Genomic DNA, 13,504 nt, shown 5'->3' on the forward strand with positions numbered 1-13,504 from the left:
GCCTTTCCTCTGATGAGGAAATAGAGGAGGAGAGTAGGGAAGAAAATGTGTTTGTTGAAACTATAAATGATTCAAGTGAAAGCATGGTAACTAAAATGCCCGCAGCACTAGTCAGAAGACATTTGTTAGAAGAAATTTCTGAAAAAGATAAAACAGAGGACGAAGAGAAAGAGGAGGAGGAGGAGGAGGAGGAGGAGGAGGAGGAGTAGGAGGAGGAGGAGGAGGAGGAGGAGATGGAGGGGGAGGAGATGGAGCCTGATAAAATAGAAGTGATACATACCATACCAGACACTACATTACGCCAAATGGTGGTCTGGAAATTTGCCTAAATAAAGAAGTATTTGATTCTAGAATGACAGTAATATGTACAGTTTGTGGGCACTTGGTATTTGAAAAAAATCCTCAGAAAACAAAAGTAGAAAGTACAATGAATACAATTATTATTACGTAACCGACTTACAATATATATAATTTCTTTAGGTAAACCAGTTCATCTGAAAAAAAATAAAGACTTAGATCAAGCCATAGAAGCTCCAAAAAGAAGAGAAAAGGATATGAAGTAACAAAAGATCCTCGATACGAAGCTGGGGCTTTCTAAAGATTCAGTTTAGAACCTGGCGACAAAGAATGAGTTGGTCACTCATGATACACCCCCCCCACCCCTTTGAGGGGCTAATATTGCTCAAAAATGCAAGGGGACTAGGAGCCATTAAAGAATATATCAGGAAATCACAAAAGTAATAACTGAAAATTACTTTCAAGTTGCTATTTTAAAAAAATGTCTTTGCAAACTTTAATTCCCGTTTTCTCAAAACTTTGTTTTATGCAAAAAGTTTGCACTCAAAATGCTAAGGCTTTCACAATTTTTAAGATATTAAAAAGAAAAAAAAGGAAGTGAATTTTGGATAAATTCTGCTTAAATTTATCTGTGCAGTTTTTTGATAAAGTTGAAATTTTAATTTTACCAATTATTTTATTTTGGTTATAGTGATTTTTTTTTCGATTTTTCACCTCTCTGTTTTTACTTGGTCTAAATGTAAAGTTATTTACATTTTTGGGAATTTGGCACAGACAATTCAAAAGAGCATAACTTGAGAAATAAATTCATGTCTGGTTTTTTTAATTTGATTGAAAAATATGAGACCCTTATATTTTCAAAATCTACCAATTTTCCGGCCCTCGGAAAATATAAATACTTATAGAAAAAACAAAACAAACTAATGGACCAAATATTATGAAAATTGGTGTGTAATCGTTTCTAATGGTCTTCTATAACTGGTAAAAAACTAATAGAGGTAGCAGCAAAAATAAAATAAAAATTGGTCTCAAATGAAAAGGTCGCCTTAATGTATTTGGTAGTTACAAATATGTTTTCACGTGTTCGAAAGCTCTCTAGCAAAAGGACTCGACTAATGATGTCGTTACCCTAATGCCTAATATATGGCGATATCGTCACTTCCACACATAATCTTAACTTTGGCCCCAACCCCACGTTGGACCTTATAACTAGTTGCAAAATACCCAAAAAGGAAGAAGATGAAAAAGAAGAAGATGAAGATGAAGATGAAGATGAAGATGAAAATGAAGATGAAGATGAAGATGATGATGATAAAAAAGATGATGAAGAAGATGAAGAAGAAGATGAAGAAGAAGATGAAAAAGAAGATGAAGAAGAAGATGAAGAAGACAATGAAGAAGACAATGAAGAAGACGACGAAGATGAAGAAGAAGATGAAGAAGAAGATGAAGAAGATGAAGAAGATGAAGAAGATGATGAAGAAGAAGATGAAGAAGATGATGAAGAAGATGAAGAAGAAGATGAAGAAAAAGAAGTCTGTCAGACACCTTACGGTCCTTGGTCTCATTCTTTGTGCGTAGTAGCACCCTATGCTTATTATATTGTGGGCAACGTCAGGTGACAGGATTGATAGGTTGAGAAGTACTAAATTCTCTGACATGCCTCGCCCTTTTCCGGTGGGAAGTAAGTTTAGGGGAAGGCGGCTAGTACACTCGATCTTTCCTTCCGCTGAGAGGGTCTCTAACTCCTTTTCTCAAGACTTGTTCCCACGTATCTACACCTCGATTTATTTATTTACTTATTTACTTATTTATTTATCCATTTATTTACTTATATTTGTTTGTTTATTTGTCTGTTTTCTTATTCTTTCTATTTTTATTTATTCATTTGTTTATTTTTTTACTAGGGCGGGTGTGAAAAAGAACATTAGTACTTAAACCAGTGACTGAATACGACTTTTTGTGCTCTAATTTTTCTGGCTCGATACTCGAGGTGGCTTGACCCAATCTGAATACTTTCCTTCAGTTGTAGGTTTATTCTCTCTTACTACAGACGATTTTATTCACCTGCGAAGGTGAGCCTTTTACTCTGAGGTATTGACTGAACCTCCCTAGCAGAGTGTAAACGGGGCGAATTCGGCCTCTCCGAATTCCATGAGGGCCCCAGCTTCTCTCCTGCAAGCCTTGCAAGTCACGTAAGACAAAAAGGTCCGCTAGAGGGTAGGGAGCCACGGACATTTGTCCAACAGTCTGACTGCTGCCAAAGTAAACAGAAAAGTATGGCCAGGTACAGATAGGGTTCGGCAAACTTAAACCCCTTATCAGTGAGAGATGGGCGAAATATGATGGAGGCAGACAGAATAAAAGAGTAGCGCCCCGGGCCACATCTGTGACTCCCAGACTGCTTTCGTGATTGTGTGTTGACGCAATAGAGTTTTGTGACCACTTTTTTGGAAAGTGTTGTGAGTTCCTAGAAGCGGATAAGAGTTGGTTTTCAAATAAAAGGAGATAGGTCCTCACATACAGTAAGAAAAGGAATATATATGTATATATATATATATATATATATATATATATATATATATATATATGTATATATATATACATATATATATTATATATATGTATATATATATGTATGTATGTATATATATGTTTATATATATATATGTATGTATGTATATATATGTTTACATATATATATGTACATATATAAATATATATATATATATATATACATATATATATATATATAAAGAACAAATATAACCCTGTTCGCACCCCAACACCCTGTCATGTGTTTGTCTTGCGTTTTTTTTTTTTTTTTATAACGTCCTTTCCCAGTGTAATTCACTGAACTTCGCATTTTCCCCGTTGCTGTGTGAACCCGGTATGCCCCACTCTCTTGTCTGGTGACTAGGCCGTGAGTTCCGCTTGGTCTTATTATCCGAGTATCCCCCTAGGCAAAGGTGGCGTCTTTGGCCACGCTTCTTGTAAGTGTCTCAGAAGCTATAACAACAGGTACAGCTACAACGGCAGTAACAACATCAGCAGTAATACTGTAGTTACTCTAACTCTGTTAGTGATAGCAAAATTAATAGCCTGGGCATTATCACTAGCAATAAGTACATGAGCATCAATATAATAGGAACATTAGCAAGACCAATATCAAAAGTATTACATGTATCATCAGGAATCATAACCGAAGGAACTACATCAGTAACTATAGCTACAACATGTACAACAGTTGCAACACAAGCACCAAAACAAAAACAGCAACAGTAACAAGCAGCAGCAACAACAGCATTAATAACAACAAAAACAGCAGTAACTACCACGAATACTACAACTTCAACAACTGCAACTGCAGCATTAACTACAACTATATCTACAATGTGAAAATTCCATAGGCAACAACCAGCACTACCTCTACTACTACATCGACCACTACCTATACTACTACCACCTCTACTACTACAACCACCACAACTACTGCTACTACTTGTGCATTTAATAACAACCCCCATAATTTGGAACATTGTTGTGAAAGCAGTCGAAAACCCTTGAATATTTTGTTGCCTTATATTCATTCATTTATTTTTTATCTATTTATTAATTGATTGATTTCTTATTTATGTATCTATTCATTTATGCATTTACTTGTGTTATCTATTTACTTATTCATTGTTTTATTTATTTATCTATATAATTCATGTTATTCATATTATTCATTCTATTAATAATACTTATCTATTCTATTTATGTTATTAATCTTATTCAAATTATTTATTTCATCTATATTGTTAATTTCATTTGAATTATTTACTTATTCTAAATTATTTATTACATTTATATTTATTTCAACTATATTATTTATTTGATTATATTATTTCATTTATGTCACTTATTCCCTTTATATTATGTGTTTGATATTTATTATGTATTTGATTTATATAATCTATTTCATTTACATTATCTATTTCATTTATATTAGCTATTTCAACTATATTATCTATCTTATTTATATGATCTATTTCAGTTGTATTATCTATTTGATTTACATAATCTATTTCATTTACATGATCTATTTCATTTATATTATCTACTTCATTCATATTATCTATATCATTCACATTATCTATTTCATTCATAATATTTCATTTATATTATTTCATATTATTTCATTTACATTATTTATTTGTTTTGTATTTTTCATTTATCCGACTTTCTAATACATTCTGCTCAAAATCGAGGCTTTGAATGGAGACTTGTTATTTCTCAAACATATGAGTGAGAATTGGTTTACAACTCACCCACGCCACAATATTGCTCATTGATTCTTTATTCTTTTCCACCATCACCTCTACCAATCGTGCAAGGAATGTCTTCGACTTTGGGCCCATCCCACCTGAAGTCATGAATGTTACAGGAGTGAATGAGCCCTGATCCACATTCTATATACGCCCCTCGTACTTCTTGATTTTTTTTTTTTTTCACTTTCATTTCGAGAGTGGGCCTCCTCAATAGTTAAGTCTCTGGCGGGGAGCCATTGGGTCAAATATACGTATGTCAATGAGGGACAATTGTCTCCGTGCCCAGATATTTCTTGTGTTGACGTCCATTCGCGATTCATCTGACATGTAGCCTTGGTTCGACTGTCACATCCCTGCAAATCTTACAAAGGATTTGGGTCATGAGGTCCTTTACTTCGTCATGTTTCGTGCTAATAGACCCACCCTTCTTTCATATCATCGTGTGATTTGGATCAAATGGTGCACCACAGGAGCATCTGTTAGGTAGCACATCTAATGGGCATTCATATCTTAGGAGTGTCCACCGGGTCTCACTGAGTATTAGTTTCCGGTGACTGAATGATCTCCACTTACGTCTTTTTCTTTCCAACACTGTTGGTGACGACAAACTCTGCTGGTTCCTTTTATGTATTCTCCACATACTTGGCCATGGCTGGACACTTGATCTTGTTGCTGTGTATGGTGGCCTCTCTATGTTGTTGAATGCATCGACCATTTAGATTGCTTTGTAGTCTGGTTCCATATTTTCCTAGTGACGTGAACGCCTCGCATCCTATTTTATGCCCCCGCACATACCTAAAGCCTCTACTACCAATACTACTATTGTTGTTGCTGCTAATACTATTACTATATCAGTTTAACTAGAAATACTATGATATGTGCAACTAACGTTAATTATGTTTAAATTTATGACCAGGTATGTAGCTATAACTATATAAGTGCACCTATAATCATGTAACTATGATAATTACAGTATAATTGTAACTATAAAATAGATTATCTAGAGAAATTTTGGTTCATATTGTTTCACGGCAAAGACATGGTTATCAGTAATAGAGCACTGGTAATATGATAATTGCCAATAAAGAATACCAGGTTATTATCATTGATGATATATTAATGAGTGGGACAAAGGAGTATCCTTGGTGAAAAAAGCCTGAGAATCTTTACGTGCTTATACGAGTAGTAGTCAAATAAGACAGACGCCTGATCCCATTCCCAAGATTGTATTTTGATATTACACATCCAGAACACTTGATTTGCTTCCATTTAATGGTTTGTCTCATTCCTTTTACAGGCCCTCTCATCTGGATGGAGGATGGAAAAATAAAAGTATGTTTACTGAAAAGGACACAGTTTAGATACCAAGAAAGGAAACAATGCTCCAAGATTTGGTCATGAGTAGAATAGGAAAGAGCTTGAGAACCAGGTTACTGGTTGCCCTATATTTTTGTGGGAATGCCATTGGGAGTCCTATAGAAGAAAAGGAAGAAAAAACATCCACTCCCTTTATGTCCCCCAATCACGTCTCCTCAGTGACCCATGGCCTACCAACCATCATCCCTTTACTGTCTACTACCCTTTTCCTGACTGAAGGTACTGAAGTCATCACTGATGTCACAGACGATATCAGTCATGTGCCCATTACCTCAAAAACTCCGCTGAGAGAAACTGAAGGTCACGAAATCCAGGAGATTCGTACAACAGTGTCTAATATTCAGAGAATCCAATCAACATTATCTCCAGTTCGTGATATCCATCAAACAGTGCCACAGATCCAAGAGACGCCTCAGATATTGCTTGAAACAAAAAAGATCCCTGAAACGGTGCTTCAAACCCAAAAAACGTCTCAAGCAGTGCCTGAGAACCAAAAGATTCCCCCAATAGTGCACGAGATCCAAACAACCACCCCTCTAACTGTAATCCAAGATAGCACCGTGTCTTCTTCGTATCCAATATCACACAACCTATCTTCTCCTCCCTCTTCTCTTCTTCCACTCTCTCCTCCCATCCCTCCCACAATCACAACTACTCCCTCTCCAGCTTCTGTCGTTAAAAGATGCTGTCCTGATGGGTTTCGCATGACAAAGACAGGTTGTGTAGGTGACCCTGGTATCCAACAACCTTGGCATTCTAATGGCACTGAACAGAATGAGTTTTTCGAGTGCAAGAACGGTAATATATGGTCTATAAGCAAAAACAATACAATGATTAACAAAGGCAGGTTGATCATACCATCGCATTATATACTACGAGGTCAGGGTACTTTCTGTTTAGAGGAGGCATTGGGTCAGGACGGTGCCGATGCGAGCAATTACTACCTCTGCTACAGTGATCCCGTCAAAGAGTACGAAAAACACTGCTCCGACCCAACCTCCTGCATACGAAAATGTTGCCCTAGGGGGCAAGTGCTAAAAAGCATGTTATGTGTCGAATACGGAGAGGAACTAAAATTAGATATCGTTGATTATGATCTGAAACCCATTGAGTCAGAATCGGGAAAGAAAGTGATCAGTGAATTCCCGGTGTGTGGTTCGGGGTACAAAATGTCAAGCCCGGACAATGAAAGTGAAGAGTTTTACATAATGGAAGAGGGAGACGTGTACATGCCTGGTTCGTACAGGAATTACTGGAGCCATGATTTATACTGTGTCGATCATGTTCTTAATAATGGGGTGCCCAATCTGACCCTACATGCTTGTTACGCTCCAGCACAAGTACCTTCGAATTGGCTACTACTCTCACCATACTTCAAAACTCCAGCTCTCATAATTTCTTGTATATTCCTGCTCATCACATTAATCTTCTACTTTTGTATCACTGAACTTAAGAACTTGCAGGGGCTTAGTCTTCTCTCCCACGTGGCCTCCTTGTTCCTTGCAGAGTTGGCACTCCTCACACTCACTTGGATGCCAGCACACCCACCTAGAGGGTTTTGTATCTCCACAGGTAAGGAATGAGTTGTTTACAATCAAGGAAAAAAATCTCGATTCATTTGAATTTAGTTTATTACTGTCATTATTGCTACCATTTCAACAGTACTAACACTATTACTTATTTTGTTGCTATCATTGTTAATATAATTTTAACATCATTACTACTATTACAATATAATTATTTTTTGCCATCATTATTGTTACTGTTATATAGTGTTATTGCTATTACCATTAGGGTAAGTAGATAAAAAATTTGCAGTCGTGTAGGTATGTATAATTTGCAACAAAAGGTAAAACTATTTTTTTGGCTTTTATGGATTTGAGAAGGGCGTACGATAAAGTCGACAGTGAGACTTTCTGAAGTATGATGAGGATATATGGAACAGAAGAAATTCTGTTGAAGAAGGTAAAGGTACGGTTACACTAGTCAACGGATGGTTAGATTCCGAGCCTTGGGATGGATTTCGTCCAGTGGTGAAGGATTTGGGTTGGAATCCGAGCCTAGGGATGCCCAACGCAATACCGCTGTAGTTCACACCTTGAAAGAGATCCGGGCTAAAATAACTGAAGATACATGTTAATAGTATTCATATATACGGTATATTTGAAATCTATGTACAAAATTATCCAGTAATAAGATAAGTTATTTAATAGTATGAAATTTCTTATGATAGAAAACAAAATTTATGGAATGTATATTAATGTCTGGGGTATTGGCTGCTTGTTATTGTGGCAAAGTAGCATGCAGTCGATACTTTAGGGTCTATATGGGGCGCCCCTACGGACCAGAGCCACACATCATTTTGTCTATGATAGAAGAAATTCTGTTCATAGAGAAATGATGACACTTTTATACTACGACTGTCCCTCCGTTATGCTGTCCCCCAACCCCTTGTTGCTGTCCTGTACCATTTCTCTGAGTATTCTCTTTCTGTAATGGGGGAATTCCCTGTGGTCGGGGAAAAGAATACTGCCACCAAGTTTCCCACTTGGATCGTAAGAGGCGAGAAGAAAGGGACGGGGAGAGGGACTAGGCATCCTTCTCCCTGTAGCCCCACGGGGCAAATTCCTAAATTGGAAAGTGAAGGCATAAGGGGTGCTGGAGGGCCTCGGGCCAGCACCCTAAGGTTTGGGTCTTTTAATGTGCGTGGATGTGGTACAGATGAGAGTAAAAGGGAAGAGATAGGTAGTATGTTTGTGAGAAGAAAGATGGATGTGTTGGCTTTGAGTGAAACTAAGTTGAAAGGGAAGGGTGAGTGTAAGTTTGGGAATGTAAGTGGGAGGTTATCAGGAGTGAAGAGAGGGCGAGGGAGGGAAGGGGTGGCTATTCTATTGAGTGAGGAGATAGGTAAAGAGGTAGTGGAGTGGAAGGAGGTTTCCTCAAGGATAATGTGGATGAAGGTGAAACTGGGAAAGGAGATGTGGGTCTTTGTAAGTGCATATGGGCCTGGCAGTGAGAAGAGCGTGGAAGAAAGGGAGGTCTTTTGGATAGATTTAAATGAGTGCATAGAGGGTTTAGGAAGAAATGTCAATGTAATAGTACTGGGAGACCTTAATGCTAGGGTGGGAAATGGTCCAATCGATGGAGTGGTTGGGAAGTGTGGAGTTCCAGGAAAGAATCGTAGTGGAGAGTTGATGGTGGAAATGTGTCTAGAAAGAGAGTTGATGATAGCAAATACAGTGTTTCGGAAGAAAGTCAAGCATAAGTACACATGGGAGAGGGTGGTGGAGGGAAGGGTGGTAGATAGAGCGCTAATGGATTATGTAGTGGTAAATAGGATTATGATAGGAAGAGTTAAGGATGTACATGTGCTAAGGGGAGAGGGTGGGGGAATATCAGATCATTTTTTGGTGGAAGGTAAGCTGAGAGTGGAGGATAGATGGAGAAAGAGGAAAGGGACAAAAGGTAGGGAGGTTCTTAGAGTGAACTCCTTGAATGAAAAGGAAAAGGAGAAGGAGTACGAAAAGAAGCTGAAGGAGGAGTGGGAGGGAGTAAAGGATAGAGCAGAGATGGGTGTGGAGGAGGAATGGGGATGGTTCAAGGAGGGAGTCTTAAAGTGTGCAAGGATGGTGTGTGAAACAAGAAGGGCAGGGGGAAATAGAAGAAAGGGTAGTGAATGGTGGGATGAGGAAACGAAGAAGGTTGTAGAAGAGAAGAAGCGAGCATTCACAGATTGGTTACAAAAGAGGACGGGGGAGTCGTATGAGACGTACAAAGAAAAGAAAAGAGAAGTAAAGCAAAAGGTAAAGGAGGCAAAGAGGAGAGCAGATGTGAAATGGGGTAGGAGTATGACAGAAAATTTTGAAAGTAATAAAAAGATGTTTTGGAAAGAAATTAAGAGAGGAAGAGGAGGCGAATCAAGTAGGGAAGAAAAGGTAAAAGGTACAGATGGAGAGATGATAATGGAAGAGATGGCAGTAAGGGGAAGATGGGCAGAATATTTTAGGGAGTTGCTAAATGTGAAGGAGGATAGGGAAGGAAAGATAGTTGCAGTGGGAAATGCGAAGAAAATGAGAGTGAGGAGTGAGGAGAATGGAAGAGAAATAGGGAAGGATGAGGTGAAGGTAGTTGTAAAGATGATGAAAGTAGGTAAGGCACCTGGTCTGGATGGATGCCATGCAGAATGTCTGAAAAAGGGAGGTTCAGTGATGGTGGACTGGTTGGTGAGGTTATTTAATGTTTGCTGGAGAGAGGGTAGAGTACCGGAGGACTGGAGAAGTGCCTGTATAGTTCCTCTTTACAAGGGAAAAGGGGACAAGTGTGAATGTAGTAGTTTCAGAGGGATTAGCCTGTTGAGTGTAGTAGGGAAGGCTTATGGGAGGATCTTAATTGAGAGGATTAGGAGAGGAACAGAAGGAGTAATTGGTGAGGAACAGTGTGGATTTAGGACAGGTAGAGGTTGTGTAGATAAGATCTTTGTGGTAAGACAGATATGTGAGAAAGCTATAGGAAAGGGGAAGGATGTTTTTTGGGCTTTTATGGATCTGGAAAAGGCTTATGATAGGGTAGACAGAAAGGCACTGTGGGAGGTTATGCAGATTTATGGGATAGGAGGAAAGCTTTTGGGAGCTGTCAAGAGTTTTTATGAGAGTAGTAGAGCATGTGTCAGGATTAGAAATGGAGAGAGTGAGTGGTTTGAAGTAAAGGTGGGACTTCGTCAAGGATGCGTTATGTCGCCCTGGCTGTTCAACTTATACATGGATGGGGTGGTGCGAGAGGTGAATGCAAGGGTAGTGGGTCAGGGATTGGAGATGGTTAAAGAAAATGGAGAAAAGTGGGAGGTGAGCCAGCTGTTGTTTGCGGACGACACTGCGCTTGTGGCAGGGTCAGAGGAGGGATTGAGGAAGCTGGTGGCAGAGTTTGGGAGAGTATGTGATAGAAGAAAGCTAAAGATAAATGTGGGTAAAAGTAAGGTGATGAGATGTACAAGGGGTGAAAGTGGCAGTAGACTGGAAGTGAACATTAAGGGAGAGCGACTGGAGGAAGTGGATAGTTTTAGATACTTGGGTGCAAGTGTAGCAGGAAAAGGTGGAGTGAAGGTGGAGGTAGAATGTAGATTGAGAGAAGCGAGTAAATGCCTTGGTGGTTTAAAGAGTGTAATGAGGAATAGACATTTGGGAATGGATGCGAAGAGGAGACTGTATGAAGGAGTGATTGTGCCAACAGCACTGTATGGGGCAGAAACGTGGAATATAAGAGAAGAGAGAAGGAGTTTGAATGTGTTTGAGATGAGGTGTCTGAGAAGTATGGTGGGGGTTACTAGGCTGGATAGAGTGAGAAATGAGGAGGTGAGGAGGAGAACAGGGGTGAAAAAGGATTTGGGAGATAGGGTTGATGAAAGAATATTAGGATGGTTTGGACACATGGAAAGAATGAGTGAAGAAAGACTAGTAAAAGAGGTATGGAAGGCAGATGTGGAGGGAGTGAACATGAGGGGACGTCCTAGGATGAGGTGGATGGATGGGGTGAAGGGGGCTTTGGGGAAGAGGGGAATGTCTGTTGAGGAAGGAAGGGAGAGGACGGAAGACAGAGGTGAGTGGAGAATGGTTGTATATGGATGATGTTGTGACTGCATGAGGAGGAATAGGCGGGGGGGGGGGCGGGGTAGTATGTGTGAGTAAATTTTGACGCAGCCCGAAGGGATTTCTCCCCGTCCTCGCCTTATATGCAGAGGGGGACGGAGAGGGGGGTCGCCGATTAAATGAAGCGGCCTTGCTGTGGATGTACTGTGTCTTGCGACACTGCTTCTGACCCAGGGCGGTGGGCAGGGTGCAGGGATGACCCGTCATCCAGGAGGTGCTCAGATGAGAGGGAGGGTGGGAGGGGTGTGGAGTGTATGTAGGGATGAAATAAGTGGGAGTGTTTTTATGCCTTTCCCTTTTTGGCTACCTCCCTTGGAAGGGGGAAAAAGCCTTGGTATATGTATGTATATTATGGCAATAATCAAACACCCGTTTGAATACTGCTGTATGTAAACATTGATCGTTTTTCTTAAGCGCGGAAACTCTTCTTACCATTTGCTTGATGTCTACTTTTCGCCGTGATGGAGTGGAATGCTGAACTTATCCATAATCTAATATGGAAGATGCGACCATAAGAGGAGATTTTGGATGTGGGGCATCCCGGCTATATTGAGAAATAATGATAATATAATCTCTCTCTCACTGAGTCAGCCCTTCAACTGCCATTTTGTATGGATGACAAATATCTTCTGCCTAGTGCTCGATATTCTATGTATTTTCCTACCTATTTTAAGTAGTTATATTTTGCAGGAAAGGGACCTACGCTCGTAGTGTCCCGCCTTTGTATCTCGCAGTGTCTAGTTTGCTCCTAAAGTCATGAATGTTTTTTGTGTACACTCTTTCATTGTCCAGTTTGTTCACACACACACACACACACACACACACACACACACACACACACACACACACACACACACACACACACACACACACACACACACACACACACACACACACACACACACACACACACACACACACACACACACACACACACACACACACACACACACACACACACACACACACACACACACACACACACACACACACACACACACACACACACACACACACACATGCACGCACGCACGCACACACGCACACACACACACACACGCACATACACACACACACACACACATACACACACACACACACACACACACACACACACACACACACACACACACACACACACACACACACACACACACACACACACATATATACACACACACACACACACACACACACACACACACACACACACACACACACACATACACACACACACACACACACAATGTAAACTGCTTTTATATCTATCAATATCACTATGTTTATCTGATTATTAATTGTCTTTGTACGATTTTTTCTTTTATTCTATAGATATTTATATTTGTATTTGCAGGATTTGCGATTCAGCTATTCTTCCTTTGGAGTTTCTTTTGGCTCAATGTCATTTGCTTTGACATATGGCGATACATTGGGTAAGTCACAACTTCTAAAGCACACCTTATACACACACTTACACATACACACACACGAAGAAGGAAAATACAGGAACAATGAAAAAATACAAATATGATACTAATATATAAAAAAAGGAAGACCCAACCAATTACAGACCGGTCTCCCTTACAAATACAGTAGCCAAAATTTGTGAAAAGGTTATTAAAAATAGATGGACAAAACATCTGGAGGAAACCAATATAACCCGAGACAATTCGGATTGAGACAGAGAAAGTCATATGCCACAAATTTAATTTTGTTTCCATTCAAGACTAATAGTATAATACAAGAAAGGAATGGATGGGCTTATTGTGAGTTCCTAGATTTCCAAAAAGCTTTCGATAAAGTACCACACAAAAATTATTAAGAAAACTGGAAACCATAGGAGGGATACAAAGAAAACTATTGAAATGGATGAAG

The 13,504-nt window shown here is 39.4% G+C and overlaps 1 protein-coding gene across 1 annotated transcript in view; it reads left to right on the forward strand.

The window, feature by feature from the left end:
- Positions 1 to 5,913: 5,913 nt before the first annotated feature.
- Positions 5,914 to 13,504, forward strand: part of LOC143035513 (G-protein coupled receptor Mth2-like) — a 25,578-nt gene continuing 17,987 nt past the window's right edge. Inside the window, exons 1-2 of the mRNA XM_076202378.1 lie at positions 5,914 to 7,559; positions 12,984 to 13,062. Of these exons, the coding sequence (XP_076058493.1) occupies positions 5,990 to 7,559; positions 12,984 to 13,062 (1,649 nt within the window). The 5' untranslated portion in view covers positions 5,914 to 5,989. The remainder of the gene's footprint in view (positions 7,560 to 12,983; positions 13,063 to 13,504) is intronic.

The sequence above is a fragment of the Oratosquilla oratoria genome, chromosome 19 (genome assembly GCF_046742065.1).
Source record: "Oratosquilla oratoria isolate Oo_2021 chromosome 19, ASM4674206v1, whole genome shotgun sequence".
NCBI classification, from domain to species: Eukaryota; Metazoa; Arthropoda; class Malacostraca; order Stomatopoda; family Squillidae; genus Oratosquilla; species Oratosquilla oratoria.